Below are 22,564 nucleotides of genomic sequence, written 5' to 3' on the forward strand. Positions count from 1 at the left end.
ATAACACAAACTTTTAGAAGAATATGCAAAGAATGATCCCAATTTGGAGAAAGAATTTTTTAAAAACCTGCATATGTGTCTATGTGTTTGTAGGAGAGAAGGAAAAGGAAGAGGAGAGAGAACATGTGTTCACAGTGGTCTCGTTCAGAGCATGAGACTGAAGATGAAGAGAGAGTGTCATTTTACTCTTGGTATTTCTGCTTGTATCCATTGTTACCTTGAGTTGTATTACTCCTATAATAACGATTAAAATTATAAGAATGTTTAAAACCTTTTACATTTTTAAAAAATATTTCTTGGGGCGCCTGGGTGGCGCAGTCAGTTAAGCGACCGACTTCAGCCAGGTCACGATCTCGCGGTCCGTGAGTTCGAGCCCCGCGTCAGGCTCTGGGCTGATGGCTCGGAGCCTGGAGCCTGTTTCCGATTCTGTGTCTCCCTCTCTCTCTGCCCCTCCCCCGTTCATGCTCTGTCTCTCTCTGTCCCAAAAATAAATAAACGTTGAAAAAAAAATTTTAAATAAAAAATAATTTTAAAAAAATTAAAAAAAAAATATTTCTTTTCATTGACTGAATCAGTCCCTCTCTAAAACCCTACCTAAGAAAATTATTGTATTTGTGGGTGAAGAAATGAATACACAGAAGAAAGCTGGAAGGAAATACATCCACATGTCAATGGTGGCCCTCTGAGTGACAAGACTATGGGTATTTTTTGCTGTTTTATTTTCATATTTTTAAAGTTTCTTTATATTTTATAAGCAGCATGTATTACTTTAATAGGCAGGGAAAAAATAAGGTCATTAACAGGAAAACAAAAAGCTTTTGTTTTTCTTTTTTCTCTACAACGATATAAAGAAGAATCCTTTAATTCAAATAATTTATTTTTCCGATTTCTAGTTTTTAAAGACTGTCACTGGCAAATTACCTTCAAGAATGTGGTTATTTGCTAATTTTATGTGCCCCTGAGACCTAAGAGGGAAAAAGTCTTCACGCGGTTTTTTTCAATTTCTTTCTAGTTACACAAGATCTAACCATGTACCATGAAGAAAGTCACTAAACCAACACTCACAAAAGGAAGCAACGGGTGTGTGTGCTTCCCTTGATCAGACAGAACAATGGACCATTCAGCAGCTCAGCTCAGATCCACAGATCTGGGTTTGAATCCCGACTATGGGATTTGGGACAAGTTCTTTACCTTCTCCAAGTGTCAAGATCCTATCATTTAAAGTGGGAATAATACTAATTTCTAACATTTCTTGATTTTGTCACAGTTGTAAGAATTGAAATTTGCCTAGCACAGTGTCTCAGTGAGGTTTTCATGGAAGAACAGCTGCTATTACATTCTCTTACATGTTCCACCTTCTAACAACACACGAGGAGTGCCAACGGGCCTTGGAGACTCCCTGAGGTCTGGTAAACTGCTTACCTGTGCACCCAGCAAGTGCTTTCTTTGCTCATAGTAGGCTCTACAAACATGCGCTGAGTGGATGATAATGATCTCATATGGTGAGAGATGAAGCGTGGACTCAAGCCAAGCAGTCTCTGAGTCCAGAGTCTATGTTTTCAGTGACTTGGCCTGGAGATTCGGTCTCTGGGGGGCTGAGCTGGAGTCAGACATCCCTCTTTACAGCAAGGCCACAGGGCCTTCCAGTGACGTGCCCTGGTGAGAACTACAGGGGCTCTAGAGGTGACACTATGAGGTCAACTAATCTGCCTACGTACAAACACCTGGCCAGTAAGGTGGGACGAGAGCAGGTCTAGTCAGCTGATGGCCTTAAGGATCAGATGTCTGAACTCACCACCTCCCCGGCTAACCCTGCCCCCCAGCGTTTGGCTCTGGCCCTCTGATTTCTGAGGCTGAATTATTACAGAAGGAAGACGGCCTGCAGTGCGATGTAGGGAAATAGAACCTGAGATGGGATTGGGATGCTTCCTAAGAACGGTCTCCTTATCTTTTGGCCGGGGAAGGAAAGCTGTTCTGGCACTTTGCCTGGCTGGGCGTGGCCGAGCCCACATACCTGTCGGGCAGGCCCCACAGTAGAAGGAGCCTGGGGTGTTGAAGCACTGGGCAAGTGTGGAACACGGCGCAGGCTGGAGGCTGCACTCATCGATGTCCAGCAGGCAGGCCGAGCTGTTCGGCGGGGACGTCCACCCCGCGTCACAGATGCAGCTGTACATGGGCTGGCAGAATGACAAGAGTGTGAATCAAAGCAATCAGGAAAATAAGCAAGAAAAGCTTTTGAAAATCTCACCAAGCCCCCGACTGTTTATCCTCTAGCGTTCATTTCCATAAGGCCAATTGAGTGGCTTCTCTTTTTCTTCCCATATGATTAAGCATTTAGACCCGACCACGCAAAAAGAGAAACATCTTTATTTCAGAGTAAGGAAAACCTATAATTTGCCCCAAAGATGCCAGGGAAAGAGCAACAACAATCAAGAACTGTAAGTCAATATAATTAAAGTCAATCCACTCAGCCCGCTATGTTTTTAGAGGGAAAAACACCCATGGAGGCACAGACCTTGGAAAATCCATTCTGTTTGTTTCCTTTTTGAAAGTCTTTCCTTCCCCTCCCAGCCACTCCCTCCTCCCACCAACACTGGAAAGGAACCATTTTCTATCAATGCGTTTAAAAATATACAGAGAGAGAGAACTAAAAATAAAGACATGAAGGTCTTATACAAGGCCAAGCGGGCCTTGTATGCTGAGTGCTCTTGAGGGTCAGGAGTCAAGGTTGTCAGGATCCAGAGCACAGGGAGCAGTCAGGCAGTCTGCAGACAAACTCAGCGGCCACAGCACTCAAAGGTGCTCCGGAGCCAGAAAGAAATCCAGACCCCTCAGAACTGCGTGCTGCCACCAAGAATGGGCCTTGGTGTTTCCATGTCTCGTCACTGTTACAGCTCGCGAGGCCAAGAGAAGGTCGTGTCTCACAGAGAGATTTATGAAGTAAAAACAAAAAAGGCAGTAATTTCTATAATGATACCACCACTGGGTCCAGTTTTCTGTTTATTTATGGACAACTCTCATCTTTTTCCTCACCTGTGCCCCCCTGAGAGCAGGAAGTACCTTCTTCTCTGGAACACTGCCAGAACGATGCTCCTCTACAGACATGCAGGCTAAGGGACTAATAGCAACCGTGACTCCCTCCACGAAGCCACGTTCCGGGAGGAACTCACCTCTCCAGCCTGCACTCGGACTAGATCCTCACAGATGCCGTGGACGCAGAGTGCTTTGGAGCCCCCTTCACAGTCATTGTATCTGGATGCACACTGGGGGCCGTGTGTCTCGGGGGAGCATAGACACCTGTTGGTTACACAAGAGCACAACATCAGCGCCTGTGCCTCAGCACAAGTGCCTGTTTCTTAGAACCAATTAAAGAAAAGTAATAAGTCCAACTACAAGTCAATGACATTCACGTGGAATCATAAACTAGAAAACCAGATCTACTGGCTGGAGCCTTAGAGGAAAATCACTCTGCTCCGCTTCAAGCAGTGGGTTGAGTGAATGCATTATCTCTCTCAAGAAGTAAGAGAGGGGCACAACTTACTATCTGGGCAAGACTGCCACCATAAATTCTTCTGGTATCAGGTCATCAAATAGCACTTTCAAAGGTCAGACATTCATAAACTAAGGGGGATGGAGTTCCTTGGGGATGGTAAAGGGAGAGATCAACAAGTCCATTCACCATCCATCCAACCAGACCCTCCAGTAAGCACAGGTGACCTCGACTGAGCTGATATATTCCCAAAGGTTCTCTGGGATTGTATAACTCCACAGACAATGGTACATCCACATCTCAGAGTATGCAATCCATATTGTTGTATTACAAAGGGCAATAGTGCCATCTGTTAGAGATGTAGCTTAGATAATAACATTTCTTTCATAGCCACACTTTAACTCACAAATGCAATTTGACATAATACCCAAGCTTGCAGTGGGTGTTTTGCTTTGAGAAGATTTCAGTTCAATAACAATCAAATAAGGAAATTTGTTTTAAACTATTGTCATCCTTCAAATTGCTGAGTTAGCTTTCTATCTGTACTGCAGCTTCCAAGGGAATGTGGAAGGTATGGGAAAGGCAGGTGGGAATGGGAAGGACACAGAGGGGTCATAGAGCCTCAGCCTATTTTCGCAGGTTTGAGGGCATCCGATGGAATGGAGAGCCAGGCCTGGAGTCACCATTTGTCTGCCTTGAGCAGCACTGGCCCTCATGGGGGAAGGTGACCATAGGGGTCAAGGATCAGAGACAAGGAACACGGAGTGCCTGCATGACCATGAACTAGTTTCTGAGTATTCTGGAAAAGGGGCCATTCTATAAGGCAAAGAAGCTCTTTCAACAATCTTGCTGAGGCACAAGGGATTCATCTCACGTCCGAAGATGAAGACACATGTGTGATTGACAGTGTGGGAAATGAGAGTCTGGCTGTTTGAGAAGCATCCAGAGCCACACTGTGGGCACAGAACTTGATGGGCCCAGGGAGGGCTCCAGAAACAATTGCTGGGGTGGCACCTTTGAGTGGGTTCTAAGGAAGAAGACATCACTGAATGTGACCAGAGACAGAGAGTAAAAACATGGAATCACTCACGCACTTCCATACAGAGTTGCCAGACCTAGCAAATAAAGACACGGGACGCCCAGTTAAATCTGACTTTCAGACCAATGAATACTTTTTTGGTATGATTAAGTCCCAGGCAGCTTTCAACATCAGTATATCATTGTGTAAAACCTGTTCATTAATAAATTGCATTTATGATCATTCCAAGGTTGCCTTTCTCATTAAGACAAGCTCATAGACTAACCACAATAGATGATTAAACTTAAAACACTTTTCAATTATTCATTCCCTATGTATAACTATTTATCTTCCTCTCATCTCTCTCTTTCCATAATCTCCCTCTCATACCCCCTTCCCTTTTCTCTTCACTCGCCCATCCTTACACAGAATATTCTTTTGGGAAATTTCATTAGATTCTTGAGATAATGGAACTTCACACTAGTTCATATATTTGAGCATTTGATCCAGCTAGCTTCCTTGCTGAAAGTTTATTCTACCACCACGGCCAGCCACCAAAAAAGATTTTTAAAAAATCTTGAAACCAACTTTACTAGCTTTCTGAGCCTATCGTATATAAGAGATCTGAGTCTCCGAGACCAGATGGGACAATGCCTGGATTTAAATCCTGATACTATCTATTAACTGTTCGCCTTAGGCAACATCATAACACCATTTCTTATAAAATAATAGTGCCCATCTATGAGCACTATTTGTACCTTGGGGTCATCTAAAGACATTTTCTGGTAGGAAGCGCTCGGGCAACTGTGTTTATCTTATCAGTAAGTGCTTTACTATTGGAAAATGACTTAAGATTTGAGAGGAGATTCTGGTTCCTGGACATGTAGGTAAATCCTATCTCCTCCTTCTCACTTGGAGAAAATGAATGAATTTTAATCGCACACTTTCTGCTAAATAACTACAAAGTATATTTCTTTCATTTAAATGTAACTTAATGTGAGAAGACGGAGGGGGGTGGGTAGAGGCAGTGAAGCGTATCACCAGCTTCCTTGCTATGATCCTCAAAGACAAGTATTAATCTCATTTTACTGGCAAGGCTCACGTTGCCCAAGGCCACGGAATTAGAAACAGGCACAAGATGAATTAAAACCTAAGTCTGTGTTACTCTTGCTCTGATGTTTTTCTGTGTCACGTTCCCACGTTGTGAAAGGTAGTTAGTTAAAGACTTTCCATTTCTGTGTGTCTTTTTAACATAACAGTGTTTGCATGCAAAATATATTCTCAAGGCGGCTGCATGTGACCTTTAAAGTGAAAGAGTGACCATCTATATACCTTCCCGCACAAGTCACTTGCATAATGGCTTTCTACTGCTGATTTAGTTCTGGCGGAACAAAACTGGGCCTGTCAGTCTTCAAAAGCACTGCGAGGGCCTTTGGCAATTGGGAAGAGGTCAAATACACTTTCAAAGTCATAGTTTAACTTGCATTAGAGTCCATGGTTCAATATTAACGTAACTGACTCACTGAAAGAGGTAATGAGTTTAATACCTAACTACCATCCGAGCTAAAACCAGATTGTCCTCATCATTTAAACTCTGCATGTTTTAAAACCCACCAGTGATGACAGTGGAAATAAATAAAGTAAAGTGTGCTAATCATCATTGCACTCCTGGAGAAAACACACAAACAACAAACTCAGCGGTTCTTTTCTAGAAAGCCTTCTAGATCTGAGTGTATATGGCACACACCATCCATGCTTAGCAAATCTGCATCCCAAGCGCTGTCTTCAATCCAGAGTAAGCAGGAGGATGATAAACATCAATTCTTCAGAACAAAGAGGCAATAGCAGAATCAGGAAGTGGCAAAATATTGTCTGTTAACTCTTTGAAGCTTTTGGGGGCAAGACTTCAGCCACGGGAATTGCTGGAAACAGAAAATGGTCTCCTTGCCCTAGTTTCATTACTGGGGAAAAAAGTTTTTACCAGAAAATTTCCTAGGAAATAAGGCTTCCAATTAATTAGTATCTGCATAGTGCTTTATCTTTCAAAGGTCTTTGTAATTAGGAATTATTAATCTCTTTAAATAAAGACTCCTTTGTCCTTCCCCAAGTAAATGGGTTCCAAGAGTTAGAGGATGAAGTAGGTCCCAAATCCAGAGCAAACCCTTTGCCATGAACACATTTCTGCAGGTCCAGACTATTCAACAGTGGCGAATTTCCCTTTAGCAAATGTGTACTGAAGATTCCCAAATAGTTTTCTAGCCTCAGAGAAGCTACTGATTAAGGGGCATTTAATCTCATGTAATTAATAGCACACAAGAAAATATCTAAATGTTCTCTGTTTCATTACACAGATTCCACAAAGCAAGCATTTAGTCTTTCGCTCATACACATTTTTCTATTTTCTGATATTCCTCCAAAAATTCTCCATCAAATGCCTGAATAGGAGTCTTTAGTTCGTAGATATCAACTGGAATTCATGGAGCTTCATAAACTATCCTCACATCAAGAAGAAGAAACCAGATCTAAATGTTCTGTTCTTAACTGCAAATCTATGAAGTACAGAGGCTAGAAACCAAAACCACTTCCAGAGTCAGCATAGTGAGTTCTTGGGCATTTTTACAGGAAGGTGCAAGAGAGAATTCAGTATTGCTCATTTAAAGTTGAATTTTCCCTTTAGGTAGCTCTCAACAAATAAAAATGGTTCTCTCTCTTTCTCTCTCTCTTGTTTATGCCTGGAAAAAGAACTCTACTCCTTGACATGCAGCAAATAGTTACGTTATGGTATATTTTTTTCTTTTCCATTTTTCAGGAGTAAAAATAATTTACTGGGGGGAGAACAAAACAATTTGGCTTGGTCTCTGGGTCTTCCCCCACCTGCTACACATCTTTGTTATTCTATTGGCTTGTGAGACCCCACAACACGTGATGATACAGGAAGACCAGGAGTGAAATCTAATCTCCAGGACATTCCTCGATATCGGGAAGACAGGAAAGTATTAGTTCTAGGAATAATTTTCCTCCAGTGTCTCCAAGAAGCAATTCTCGTTGATAAGTGCCCATAAACAGACATCAGGAGATAATGCTTTCAAGGGAATGAAAGATTAGACCCGCATTTTGGATCTCACCCAAACTTGAATGCTCATAAAAGCAGGAGTCAGGGGGTTCACCAAAATGGGAAACAAAGTCCTGAACGCAGAAGTCTCTGTAATAAAATAATACTTAATTTAAGTCAGAGGTGATTGATTTTGGTTCTGCACAATGGTGAAGCTCATGAAAAAATCAGAAGTTTGAATGAATTCAGTTTGCGACTTGGAATGAGCAAAAAATCTTAAGATCAGATCAAAAGAACAAAAGGGTCAGTTAAATGAAAAAGAGAAAGATTGTGACTGCCTTTTTTGACAGATGATGAGAAAATAACAAAATTACTGCACTCATTTTTGCTGGAAAGAATAGGATGGATATTGTTACAAGGGAATGGAAGAACAAGATAGCAGAGACATTAGTAAGAAAGCAAACAACTGCTCTTTACTCCAGTGAGATTATACCCCTGAGGACTGAAAGAATGTGTTCATGTTATAACACAGTCAACTTTTTTCACCTTTTAATAATCACAGAATATAGGAGCCCAACCAAAATATGGGGAAAGATCATGTCTAGAGTTTTTGAGTGTTTTTTTTTTTAAGTGACTTTAAGGAACTATACAAAAGTAAGTTTGATGTTGATCTGCCAAAAATTTCTAGACTTGATGAAAAGATAATGTGTCAGCCACTATAGCTTTAGTAACCAATGCTCGGACAGTCTGATGGGAACGTGGAGGTGTGGTTATGCCTAACTCAGCTTAGTAAGGGAAGGGACGTTTTCTTAGGGTGATGCCTGAGCTGAGCAGGAGGACTCTCTTGACAGAGTAGGTCAGAAGATAGGAACTCCGTGATGATTGTGGTAAGGGGCCTCACAGCTCCTTCAAGACAGGCAATGAGAGCTAACTACGTGGAGAAAACCTCAGTTCAGTCTCTGGTCTTGTTATGGTCAACATTTTACATAGCACTTGACTGAAGATATCCTTACTCAAGCTAGCAGCTCACTTCTCCAATGAATGAGTGCAGCAGGGGCTTGTGGGTATGGTGGGGTAGCCCTCTTCTGCTTAATGCTCTTCAACGGCAGCCCCTTCAGTGTTCTGACTTCTACTAAGTCTTCAGCCTTGTCTTCCCCATGCTGTCCCTACTCCCTGTGCCAGCCACCGGGTCCTTCTTCCCATTCCTCTGGGACTCCAGAGAAAGGGGGTAAGAGTTCATTGGGTAAGAGTTGAGGACGTACAAGGGTTTCTTCATCTAAATAAATAGTTGTGTGTCATTAAATAAGAGTCATATATTTTTCATGGATGCTCTTGACTATGGGGTGTTTAAGTCCTTCAAAAACATACCCTAATGTTAAGAAAGAAAGACAGAGGGTGGGGGGGAAGGAAGGAAGGAAGGAAGGAAGGAAGGAAGGAAGGAAGGAAAGAGAAGAAAAGAGAAAAGAAAAGGAAAAAGGAAAAGAAAGAAAAGAAAAACATTACCTGTAACTGCCTGCTGTATTTACACACGTGGATCCATTCTGGCAGCCCAAGGGTGTTTCTGAGTAAATCTCACATTCGTTCACATCAACTGAGCACAGAGGACCCTGCATTCATGTAAAGAATGAAGTCAGGTGCCATGGGTCACAGAAGCATCTGGGGCCAATATTCATACGATATGTTTAAGGATTTATATATCCACTGAAGTCCTCAGTCAAGTGAAATACAATCACGCTAATACTAATACTAGTTAATATCCAGTTATCCTTCCTCTTGAACTCAGATTTGGCCTAAGGGAGCCAAAGAGCTCTTGGTAAAATCACGCCAGTCGCACAAGAAGAATCCTTTTACGGGGGCCTGGGTGGCTCAGTTGGTTAAGTGCCCGACTTCGGCTCAGGTCACGGTCTTGCAGTTCGTGTGTGCAAGCCCCACACTGAGCCCCGCGTTGGGCTCTGTGCTGACAGCTCAGAGCCTGAAGCCTGCTTTGGATTCTGTGTCTCCCTCTCTCTCTGCCCCTCCCCGACATGTGCCCATGCTCTCTCTCTCTCGCTCTCTCTCTGTCTCTTTCTCTCTCTCTCAAAAATAAATAAACATAGAAAAAAACTTAGGCAAATCCTTATACAAAGTAATCCTCATGTGACTATGAAGCTATGCCTGGAAATATTCACTTAATTTTTTTTTTAATGCACGTGTCAGGAACATTTTCACCATTAATAGAAAAAGACAAGAATATTTACACAGCTATGTCAAGATTCACTTAGTACTGGGGCACCTGGGTGGCTCAGTTGGTTGAGCATCGGACTTCAGCTCAGGTCATGATCTCATGGTTCCTGACTTTGAGCCCCTAGTTCAGGGTCTCTGCTGTCATCACCGAGCTGGCTTTGGATCCTCTGTCCCCCTCTTTCCTGCCCCTCTCTGCTTACGAGCTTGAGCACGCATGCATGCTCTCTCTCTCTCTCTCTCTCAAGAAACAATTTTTTTAAAGATTCATTTAGTACTTTCAGTGCTGAACAATTTAAATTGATGCTAGCCAATATATCACGCCCTCCCATGTAGCTATGCAGCCAAGTGATCCCCTCCTTAAGACGGCTTAACGTTCAGTGGGTTATATAATCATGCTCACCACCGTTTGGATTTTGGCATTCTTGGTGTAAGTCATTTGATTCAGGAGACCACAGAATCCTAGAAACTTCGGATGGAGAATGAAACATGTCTGAATGCTTCCAAAGAAACCACTGATGCTGACTCACCGGCATTTTCCACCAAAGATGGAGTGACTCACCTCCCACTGTGAGGTGCAGATGCAAACAAAGGAATTGTGAAGATTGAGGCAGGTCCCACCATTTTGGCAGGGGTTGCTGCTGCAGACCTTTTTGTCGACCATCTGAAACAAAGACAGGGCAGTCAGCGAGACCATCGTACTCTCAGCAGGCAGCAAAGAAAGGCATGTTTCAGGGCAGGTGCGCATGCAAAGCACATTCCACTCCTCCTCCAGGGAGACTCAGCCTCCATACTTTAAAGCAATTACCCAAGTTCTTCTCCTAATCAACTCTCTCATGAAAAACAACAGCAACAACAAAGTGTTTCACATTTTCAGTCTACACATGTTCCTTCGCTATTTAGAAGCATTTAGCCAGGGATGGGATGAGGCACAAGGGGAGAAGATGCTCGCTCTACTCTTTGGAAAAGCATTGTTCACCTGGGAAACATACGTTGGTGGACAAGAGTCAAGATTTCAGACTGGGAATAATAATGGACATTCCTATTAAGAAAACCAAATGGAAATTCCGGTTCTTTTTTTGTTATTCTTATCTTTGGTACCTCCAGATAAGCATGTGAAATCTGATCATCTTTTGCTGTCACCCGTCCTCCCATGGGTAAAGATGGCTGAACTCTTCTCACCCTGAGTCCCTTTATTTGAAATGCGGGCTTATATACACCCCCCACTCCTATGCTCACGTGATGACTTTCAGACCAGAGTCACAAACAGACCTGCCTTTGTCTATATGACCTGGAGAATCTTCCCATATGTCAGCTACCAGTTCCAATCTCATAAACGTTGTAATACCTCTGGGGGGAAAGAAAACTTCTTTAGAGAGGACTTGCGATTGTGCAAGAAAACCTATTTTATTAACTTCGCCTAATCATAGTCTAATTCTCTAAAAGTGGGGCGAAAAAATAAATTTTTAAAAATTAAAGTTTTTAAACAGGGGCAAAGTAATTACTACATTCTTTTTTTATTCAGTGACTCACAGAGAAAGTCATGTCTGTTCCCCTCATTTTACAGATGAAACCGAGAGCCAGAGGGTTGCCCACTGACTAAGCACCACTTATAGCCAAACCACCTCTCTCTTCCTGTGTCAAAAGTCAGGTGACCATGCATGTGGGGGTCTCTTTCTGGAGTCTGTTTTCTTTCATTAGTCCATCTATCTTTGTGCCGGTACCACAATTAGCCCTGTTTGTCAGAGGACACTCTTAAGGAAATTAACCACAACTCATTAGAAGTTTTCTGGCATACAAAAGCAACGTTGTCTGGGGCTTTAAAACTCAAAAGCCTATGGGGCCCCAGCAGGAAATGGAATCAGTAAGCAGCCAGGAGGAAGACAATGGGGAACGATGGCTAACTATTGTACCCAGAGAGCGTTGACCTATTGGAATGCATAAAAGGCATTTATATCCAAAAATCATTAAAAAATTCCTCCTGGGGGGTGGGGAAAGGGACACAGTCTGAAGTAATTTGACCATGGCCTCCAGCTCTTGACCTTTCACAGGAATAATGAAGCACTCTAGGAGACTGGAAACTCTAGCACTGTGTCTTCTGGACAGGTGTGATTCCTTGCTTGTTTCATTCATTCAACTACTCCCTAAGAAGATAAAGGTTGAGGGGCAATTGATTATCAAGATCAGGAAGAGAATACATATGTGAACTTGCCTGCCAAATTTAAAACACCAAAGTAGAGGGCAGCACTTGAAGCATCATCACAACAGACCCAGAATATTAGAAAAGGGATTCTTAACCTGGAATCTCCTTACTTTATTTTTATTTAAAATTTTTTTTAACATTTTATTTATTTTTGAGAGAGAGAGAGAGACAGAACACAGTGGGGAGGGGCAGAGAGAGAGGGAGACACAGAATCTGAAGCAGGTTCCGGACTCCAAGCTATCAGCACAGAGTCCGATGCCGGGCTCGAACCCACGAACCATGAGCTCATGACCTGAGCCAAAGTCGGATGCTTAACCGACTGAGCCACCCAGCACCCCTGGAATCTCTTTACTTTTATTCAAAAATTGTAATATGGGGACGTTCTGTGCATTTCTCTGGGTAGAAGGTTGTAGCTCCTATGAAAATCTTAAAAACACCAGCCAACTTCAGAACAGGTGAGAAGTCTAAAATTACAAGGACTAGTTTACAAACATGTACTAGTGAAGTCATGGAAGGGTTTCTCGAAGAAACTGCTCAAATTTAATTACCAGCAAATGTACCTGTAAGAAAGTTTGAACTATTTTGTGATACACCCCAAGCCTCTGAGTTTAATGTTGGAGAAGATGCACAGCCTTTCGACACATCAGCAAATTGGGTGGTCACACTTACGCCCACATAATATGGTCAAAGAATGACAACGTTAAGAGGCAGCGCACGTGAAATGCTGAACTCAGAAGGTTTCACATGCTCACATGCTTCACATGCCCAGGTACCCGGGGCCCGTCACTTGATGTGACGCTTGGGTTCCTCATCTATGTCCTGGGCGGCATAAACGGCGATGAGAATTGGATCACGGGAAAGAGCCAAGTCCTTGTTACGGATCACCCATCTACCCTCAGGTGAGAATGCAGCTCCATCAGTGGTACCAGCACATTTCCAGTGAAAGATGTCAGCCAAGTGGTAGTTATGGGACTTACCTGCTGTAGGCTTTGAAATTTTCTCTCCAGATCCGCAAGCTAAGCGGTGAGGAAGAGAAAGCATTGGTTAGCATTTCACATGTGCTACTGTCCCCTGGCCTATTTTCCTAACACCCTCTGCTGGGGGCTCGCTTGGTCTGTCTGTTCCTTTTTTATTGCTTTTCCCCTCCCCATCCCTCTCTCGTCCAGGCTTCCCTCCTTTCTACTCTCTTCCATCATATACATTGTTTTTTTAAGGCATTAAAAAAAAAAAAAAAGAAGTACAACCCACTGATGAGTTGATTCATTGCTCCTCTGCACACAGTGATGGGATTTTCATAAACGACAGTGATTCATCCCCTTCACCAATAAGAAGCTTCTATCAGAGAGGGAGCAAGACCTACTTATGCGACAAGTTCTTGTCACAGCATTGTCAACCTTCTGCCCTCGCTACCTCTACGTCCCCTGTTAGAGCTGTGTCATTTAACCAGAAAGTTCATCATCACAATGCTAAATTTCTAAAGAGGACCCAAAGTTGGTATATCGCCTGCAGAAATGGATGCTTACAAAGTTGAATGAAGGAGAGCTATTTAATGATGTAGATGTCAGACTTACCTTAGAATTAAGCTGATGGATTTGATTGGAGATATTCTGAGGCAGACTGACAGCACTCCTTTTTAAACTTGTAATATCATCTTTGTTTTTCTGGATCTAATTTTAAAAAGAAAAAGGAGGAGGAGAATGCTTGCTAGAGAAAAGATCATGCGTATGTTACAGATACAAAATTTTTAAAATTTGAGTACTGTTCTATTTTAAACACTAAGATCTTGCCCATCATTATAAAATTCAAAACAATACCATGTATAATAAATTCCAGACTAAAATAGCCACGGCATAATTCCATTTACCCCTTTCAGGAACAACATTATCAAGGTACTTTCCATTTGCATTTTTTCTCATAACAATTTGGAGTGCTTGTTAAGAGGCCTGGCGTGGAATCAGACTGCTTGGGTTTGAAATCTTGACTCAGTCATTTACTGGGTGTCCTTAGGCAAGTTGCTGTGCTGCTGAAAGTTTCCTTTACCTCCCTTACAAATGGGGTGATAATAAAGCTGGGGTCTCTTGGGTGGCTCAGTTGGTTAAGAGTCCGACTTTGGCTCAAGTCATGATCTCATGGTTCCTGGGCTTGAGCCCCGCATCAGGCTCTGGGTTGACAGCTCAGAGCCTGGAGCCTGCTAAAGATGCTGTGTCTCCCTCTCTCTCTGCCCCTCCCCTGCTCATACTCTTTGTCTTTCTCTCTCTCAAAAACAAATAAACATTAAAAGAAAAATTTTTAAATAATAAAGCCAAACTCGTAGGGCAGTGGTGGAGGTTGGAGGAGGTAATGCACACCAGTGCTGAGCACAATGGATAGCCCATAGAAAGCTCTAAATAATGTCAGCTTTCAACATTACAAAGGATATACCAGCATGATTTACTAAACAATGAACACTGAAAACACTCAGTAAGGCAAGAGAATAATTGACCAATTCTGTTCTCTGGCAGAAGTAAAATGTCACATCCAAACCTTTCTCTGGCCCCTCTCCTTCCTTGATCCTCATGAGAAGGAGTCTCCTGTACCACCCTGTGTACCTTCTCTGGATTAGAGGACATAAACCCACACAATGAGCCACTTCCTACTAGAATTACTCCTGCTCATCATTAACCCTAGGGCATTGTTTCTTCACTAGGACTTATCTCACCTCTGGTTATGTTCCCTGGGCTAAAGATTTAAGGTATGGATTTATATAGACCTCTTGAATTAAGTGACCATATGCAGATATACAAAATTACTTCAATATATTTCCAATGCATTACCTGATGTAAACATTGGCCGAGGTCTTCATCATTTAATTTAATTCTTCCCAGGGATCCAGTTCGAAATTCAATGTTTTGAGCAGACCCTGTACGAAACACTAGATTTCCCTTCTCTGCAGCCATTCGAGGCCTATATAAATCAAACCAGAGAATGCAACAATAATTAGCATATAATTTTAAACAACAAAGTTTCTCACTGAATATACATAGACTGTATACACATTTGCCATGTGGTCAACTCAGCCACATTCTCCCTGCTCATCTGCCATTTTTTTCCCTGCAAATTTCCTAGAGACATCTACTAATTGCATACTTGCCTTGTTTGCAAAATGGTAAGTGAATAATTTACGTACAAGAAGATAATCCCATACATCAGTCTCAATGCTCTTCCCTATTTGTTTTTAACATCATTGTTTTCCTCAAGAAAAATTACATCTTTGCTTATCTGGCTATTTGTGGAAACTAATGACTCCACTGCCCTACACCCTCGGCAGCAATGATGCACGTGTCTACTTACTGTTGGAAGTCAGTATTTCTTTTCTGTCTCTGCAGCACGAGCTCTCCAACTTCCCCATTTGATTCAGCAAATGTCACCAAAATAACCAAACTCCATAGAAAAGGTGAGGACATATTCCTCACCAACCCTCCTAGGTTGTCAGGTAAGAAGGAAGCCAGTCCAGCCAAGTGTGGGATTTTAGAGAAAGCAAACCAGGCAGATGTACTTTGGCCTGTGGAATATCCTGCAACTTTCAGTCCTCTCTTCTTTGCCCTGGAAGGCTGTGTTACTTTTCCTTCCCGAGGGAGGTAAATGATCTTAGATCTTCAGTACTCTTCAACTTGTGAGAGGTCAAAATCTACCTTTCAGTGATGCACAATTTAATCATTATCTGTGTGACCTTTGAGACAGTAACGAACTGCTTTGGAAACATCCACTAAAACAATCCTTGCTTCAGAAGCAGCTACCTTTAATAAACATTAAAACAAAGTAGACACCCTTTCAGCAAATGATACTAAAACAACTGGATATCCACATGCAAAAAAAATGAGGTTGGACCATACTTTACACCATATACAAAAACTGACTCAAAATTAATCAAATCCCTAAATACAGGAGCTAACACTCTTAGGAGAAAACAAAGGGGGAAAGCTTCACGACATTTGACTTGGCACTGATTTTTTTTGGATATGACACCAAAAGCAAAGGCAACAACAACAACAAAAATTGATAAGTTGGATGCTTCAAAATGAAAAAAAAAACAAAAAAACAACTTTTGTTTCCCAAGGGACACCATCAACACAGTGAAAAGGCAACGCACAGAATGGGAAAAAATATTTACTAGTTATATATATGATAAAAGGCTAATATCCAGAATGCATAAAGAGTTCCCATAACTTAACAAAAGCAAAAAATAACCTAGTTTTAAAATGGATAAAGAACATAGGCATTTCTCGGAGGAAGATGTACAAATTGCCTAAGAGCACATGAAAAGACGACCAACATCACTATTCATTAGGGAAATGTAAATCAAACCCACAAGGAGACCCTACTTCACAGCCATTACGATGGCTACTACCAAGACAAACAAACAAACAAACAAACAAAAGAAAACAAAAGTGTTGGTGAGGATGTAGAGAAAGCTGAGCCCTTGTGTGCTCTTCGTGAGGATGTAAAATGGTGCAATCACTACAAAACAGTATGGCGATTCCTGAAAAAATTAAACAGAATTACCTCGTGATCTAACAATTCCACATCTGGGTATATACCCAAAATAACTGAAAAAAAAAAAGAGAGAGAGAGAGATTCAAAGAGATATTTGTACACCCATGTTTGTAGCAGCTTACTCACGATGGCCAAAATATGGAAGCAACCCAAATGAACACCCACTACAACGTGGGTGAACCTTGAGGACATCATGCTAAGTGAAATAAGCCAGACACAAAAGGACAAATACTATATGATTCCATTGCCACAAAGAACCTCAAGTAGTCAAATGCATAGAGACAGAATGTAGCACAGTGGTTCCCTGGGGTCGGGGGAGGGAAATGGGGAGTTATTGTTTAATGGGTACAGAGTTTCACTTTGGAAAGATGAAAGAAGGTTCTGGAGATGGATGCAGGTGACCATTGCCCAACAACGAGAATGTATGTAATGGCACTGAACTTTAAAAAGGATTAAAATGATAAATTTTATGTTATGTATATTTTACACTTAAAAAGAATTGAAACCAGGGGCGCCTGGTGGCTCAGTTGGTTAAGCATCTGGCTCTTGATTTCACCTCAGGTCATGATCTCACAGTTCATTGGTTCAAGCCCCACATCTGGCTCTGTGCTGATGGTGCAGAGCCGGCTTGAGACTCTCTCTCTTTCTCTCTCTCTCTCTCTCTGCCCCTCCTCCACTCATATTCTCTCTCTCTCTCTCCACCCCTCCCCGTCTCCTCCCCTCTCTCTCCCTCCCTCAAAATAAATAAATAAACTCAAAAAAAATTGTAACCAGAATTAGAAAGATGGAATGGGAATCTGTTGCTATAGGAGAAATAAAAGGCTGCTTTGCATGTAGGCTCATTGTTTTCAAAAATTTAGAAAAAGAGTCTGTGAAAAACTTGGGGGTGCCATCTGAAATTTTAGATAGTATCTACATAAAATTGCCCCCTTAAAGAAAGCGGTATACTTGATACTATGAAGAAATGTAACACTGCTTCACACCTGTTCTATTCAAACATAGCCACAAAAACTAACTGGCAAGATGTTGTTTACTTGAGACGGGTACTGAGGTCACGCAATGAGTTTTCTTGTTATTTTGTTTGTTTTAAGTGAGGGACATAATACAATAAATGGTATCTCCAGCTGAATAGTTCTTTTAAAGTTACATTTGTCGCAATTTTGTTTAAAACCTTCACAACTTGGGGGTAGGGGTAGGGGGAAAGCTTGACCTGGTGAAATATTTGTCAACTTAGAACCAGACGAAATAAGACGGGTTCCAATCTTCCAACACAAAGGACATTTCTGTTCCACTGAGCTATGAACATAACTATTTTCACGATTGTATTTTCCTGAAGATCATTGTACTCGGCAAATCTTTTCTTGCAATAGAAAAGGTCTGCAGCATGATCTCGATAAGAACTTCCTGTTTTATAGGATTTTCCTGGGGTACTAATGGGCTTATTATTAAACAGAGTAAAGATAATTTCTTTGCTCCCGATCTGGGCATACAATCCTAATCGTCTCTCACTATAGGAAAACACACACACACAACAAAAACAGAAACAAAACAAGAAAGAAATATCCTCACAAGCTCTGAATGACTTGGTGAGGGGGAATTTTACGTCCAGCTCACCTACTCAGCTCTAGCTGAGATCAGTAGACAAGTCAGACCATCTGCATATGATGACTTGGGGAAGCAATATAAAAATATAAAAATCAATTGCTGTTTCCACAGCATTCGCATGCATTCTATTTACTTGCCTTATTTGGAATTTCTTCAGGAAAGAGAAATTAAAATAATCTTAGAATCCAAGACCTTCAGACTCAGAAGGTGAATAATCACCCCTCTTCCCTCCCCCAAGGTAAACTTTCTATGGACCTGAAACCCTGTCTTTCATTGACTAGCAAACCTCCCATTTCCTCCCTAATCCAGAATGCATTCTACAAAGCCTAGATGTGCCCTTTACGTATTAGCCACACTATAAAAACGACAGGAAAACAAATGAAATACATTGTGGATTCTTCCCTTCACAGTCATATCTAGGGGGACACCATGTGATAGAAGGGTTACGAACATGGGGTCTGAAGCTCACTCATCTGGGTTCAAGGGCTCCATCGCTTCCTAACCATGTGGCCCCGTTTCTTCATCAGGAGAAAGATAATCATCATAGCACTGGAGGTGTATAAAATGTTTAGCACATTCAGTCTCTTGGCACGTAAATACTTCTCCACTAAATAGAAAGCGCTATTGCCATGTAAATAAATATAATAATACCTCTCCTTCCTCTCCCACCACTTGGGTTTGGGTTCGTTAAAATAAGAAGTGATAGAAGAATTCACAGTCGATTTTAAAATCTTGGGTACAAGGAAAGTCAGTGGGGTCTCATCCCTCCTCTTTTGGAAGAGGATTCCAGAACAGAGACATGCATCGGTGACCTCGAGTGCAGTCTATGGAGTTAGGAGTGTAGCATGCTGTGTGGCGTGCAGCTAATCCACACCCCTCCCAAACCTGCCTCGAGGTCTGGCTTCCCTACCTCTCCCTAGGGCTCCACAGCAATTCTTACAGAAGTCTCACCTCCCTCTTCTCCCTCTTTCTCCCCTGACGGAACCGCCAGAATCCAGTTGTAAGACTCAGAACTGCCTTTTCCTTTCTTCCTCCTTTAACTTCTCCAAGATGTACAACCTTTGTTCCTTCTGTGTGTCATCTGCTTCACCCCCTTCTTCTATTCTGAATCCTCAGTCCCCACCCTTCTTAGTAATTCCCAACACAATGCACAAATGAAAACCCTGTGGTCATCAAAAACATACGTGGAGGGAAAGCCCAATATACTAAAATTTCACATGAGGAAAACTGCTGGTTAACAAGGGGTCACTGTAGTCAGGACACTGATAAGGACAAAAAAGAAAAAAAGGAAAAAGAAAAACACTAATAGGAAAGAGAATTAACTCTGCCTGGGAAGAGCAATGCAGGTTTCCCTGGAGACCAGCTGTGTCTTACAGAATGAACAGTTCTCCAGGCAAACTAATAGGACTGGGAGTTTCAGACAGAGAAAATGGACACCCAGTTAGAAAAGAAGTCAACTTTTCTAAGTTAGAAGTCAACAGGACCAGAGCAGTGTGGGTCTGTGGGAGATGAAATTTCTAAAATGGACCAGAAGTCATACCAACAAGGACTTTGAAATGTCATTGCAATGAGCCCCATTATTTTAAATAATGAAGAATTGTGAGAGTGTTTTAGGCAGGAGATTAATTAACATGGTCACGTTTGTATTTAACAAGCATTCCCGCAGAGACAAGTCTCGGACCCAGAGCTAGTGAGGACGATGGTGTACAGTTAAAGAGCCATGAACTGGGAAGGCCCCACTGGATGCAGTGGCAGAGAGAGCAGGACACAGTGCAATAAATAGTTAGGAAATAGAAGTACTGGGACAGTTAAGGGGGAGGGGTTGGTGTTCAGGTTTCTTGTTTGAGAAATTGGAAGGACAGAGGTGTTGATAATTGAATAAGAGAGAATAATCAGGGGGATGAGGTTTTGGAGAGAATACCCTGAGTTCAGATTTGGAAGCACAGAGATCTGAGGGACACCTGCCATGCACTGCTGTCCCACGGCTTCACTCTGCAAGTGGTTTAGTCATCCGCGATGGGTGCAGAGATCAATCCAGAGATGGCCCAAACTACAGCCTTGCTACTTACTCAGAGCGTGATCCACAGACCCAGCACAGGTATCAGCCGGGAGCTTGTCAGAAATGCAAAACTCTCAGGTTCGTTCTTGGACTCAATGAATCTGAATCTGCATTTTACAAAGATCCTCCTTTCCTCCCCCAGGGGGGTGAGGGCATCTTCACTCAATAAGGAGTCACGTGGTCTCCAAATGCATCTTTATTTCCATTCTCCAATCTATTTCTTAGATTGACCTAACTTTTCATAACTTTCTTTTCTATTTTCTAATTCTTTATCTTCTTTGGTTCTACGTCATGAAGAGTTTTTTGGATTTATCTTTAAGATTCTTATTTTAAAAACTTTCCTATTTTTAATTTTAAAAACGCTTTCTTATTCTTGTTTCATGGTTATAACATCTCGTATTACTTGAAAAATATTATAGTTGCTTTTCTGAAGCTTTCTCCTGTTTACCACATGGTGTCTGGTTTCTCTAAGCTCTTTTTCTCCTATTTGCTTGTTAGGTCTTTCTATTCTGTGTTGGAGGCTTTCCTCAAATACCTATTGATCCTTTTGTGTCCATTTAAATTTAAGCATAAAACACTAAAGAGTGGATGATAAGCTCTGTGTGCATGGATGGTGTTCGTAACCAGTAAGTTTTAGCATGGGGGTGACCAACAGCAACCTGAGGTAATTTCACTGAGGAACTCCAAATGTCCATTTTTGAAGGTATTTTTCCCCTGGGGACATTCACTTTCTTCAGAAAAAAAATCCTCTAGCTTTATACAGGGATGAGGAAAGTTGGCGGGAAATTTTACTGCTAAGTGTATAAACTTTATTTACACCCTTGCTTTCTATCTTTTCTCCAAATTCCTGGAGAGCACAATGCTACGTTAATGTAATTCTGCTGTTACTTTATATACCGAGGCTCATTTTTCATTCCTACCAGCTTCATCCAAATTCCATTGTTTTATAGTCTTAATAATGCTTAATAAGCACTTACTGCGGACATTATGACATTCTCAGCAATGAGGAAAATTCAAAGAAGTAAAGGTCATGACCTCCTGTAGTTTGTAATACAGGCATATGTACACATCTAGAAAGCTCTAATAGCATAACATTATAAAGATGTGCATGACAACGGGGGACAAAATATATACCAATATGCTATTAGAGAAACAGGATGTACCAAACTGAAAGAGAGGTCCTAAACCTAATCTAGGCAGACTTATAGACATAGTGGTTCTTTCTCTTTTGGAGAAAGGTGGCTGGGTAAAGGTGGGGGCATTGACTGAGGATCTCAAGTGGCAGGTTGAAAATGTGTGATTTAATCCAGAGAGCTGCTCTTATGTCTTGAGTGAAATAACACTGGTGTGGTATTTCTGGCAGGCCAGCTGAACTTATCTGTGGAGGGCTTGATCAGTGTGGGAGTGAGGAGAGGGGTGAAAAACAGAGGTCTTTGGAAGAAGGGCTAGATTCTCACACTCTGTGTCTCGTTCCCATCTCATTTTATAGCTCTAATCTGCCTTTACTGCATTCTTTGGTCCCTTTTAATTTTCATATCAGTTTAAAAGAAAACACTGTAGAATTAATCTGCATTTTTAGCCATTAATGGAAACACTGGTGAATATAATGATCTCTTGTAATCTTTATGACACTTAACTCATTCTCTTTTTCAGGGACATAACTTTGCTTAAAAGGCACATTTACATATGCTAGCTTTGTGACTTTCTACAAAATTTCAAGGCAATACAATATTGTTCCAATTGTCTATTCAATTTTCATGAAGGATTACATAAAATAATTATGGAAATTGGTGTAAGTTTAAAACCATTCATTTGCTCATTTTATGGGAAATGCATTACCTCCCAGGAAATTACCAAATCCACTACTGTGATGAACTGATCTTTTTGAAAGCAGTGTGGTCTTGACTCAGGGAACATAATCCAGGCATTTGTTCTCCACACTCATTACGATGATGGTTGCAATTATCCTTGAGTAGAATGGGAAAGAATTATGAGTTAATCATTACCATTTGAATAATTCAGGTTTGGCAGAGATTTTCCTAAGAAGGTAGATTTACACATTGTTGAGAGTTCGGAAGACTTCCCTGGGTTGTTTTTTGTTTTTTGGTTTTTTTTCAGATTTTTTAAAAGTATGATAATCCCTACATAACCAGGAAGGATATTACAAGAAAATTCATATCTAGAGGAAGGAATGTAACACAGGACTACAGCTCCAGGGATGTGAATGAAAGAGGCACACACACACATACACATACAATCTGCATGTTAACTCAACCTCGTGCCACCTATTCTAGAAAATGTAAAATATGTACTAGGGGCTCTTGTGTCCTTGCGAGATGAGGACTGGTCAAAGATAAGGCACATACCAGAGGCAACATAAATTG

The 22,564-nt window shown here is 41.5% G+C and overlaps 1 protein-coding gene across 1 annotated transcript in view; it reads right to left on the reverse strand.

Annotated features, from left to right (window-relative positions):
• Positions 1 to 22,286, reverse strand: part of CUBN (cubilin) — a 283,623-nt gene extending 261,337 nt beyond the window's left edge. Inside the window, exons 1-8 of the mRNA XM_047868193.1 lie at positions 22,020 to 22,286; positions 14,797 to 14,926; positions 13,555 to 13,650; positions 12,961 to 12,999; positions 10,343 to 10,444; positions 9,064 to 9,167; positions 3,171 to 3,297; positions 2,015 to 2,177 (exon numbers count right to left, since the gene is read on the reverse strand). Of these exons, the coding sequence (XP_047724149.1) occupies positions 2,015 to 2,177; positions 3,171 to 3,297; positions 9,064 to 9,167; positions 10,343 to 10,444; positions 12,961 to 12,999; positions 13,555 to 13,650; positions 14,797 to 14,919 (754 nt within the window). The 5' untranslated portion in view covers positions 14,920 to 14,926; positions 22,020 to 22,286. The remainder of the gene's footprint in view (positions 1 to 2,014; positions 2,178 to 3,170; positions 3,298 to 9,063; positions 9,168 to 10,342; positions 10,445 to 12,960; positions 13,000 to 13,554; positions 13,651 to 14,796; positions 14,927 to 22,019) is intronic.
• Positions 22,287 to 22,564: the final 278 nt, after the last annotated feature.

Source organism: Prionailurus viverrinus, chromosome B4 (genome assembly GCF_022837055.1).
Source record: "Prionailurus viverrinus isolate Anna chromosome B4, UM_Priviv_1.0, whole genome shotgun sequence".
NCBI lineage: Eukaryota > Metazoa > Chordata > Mammalia > Carnivora > Felidae > Prionailurus > Prionailurus viverrinus.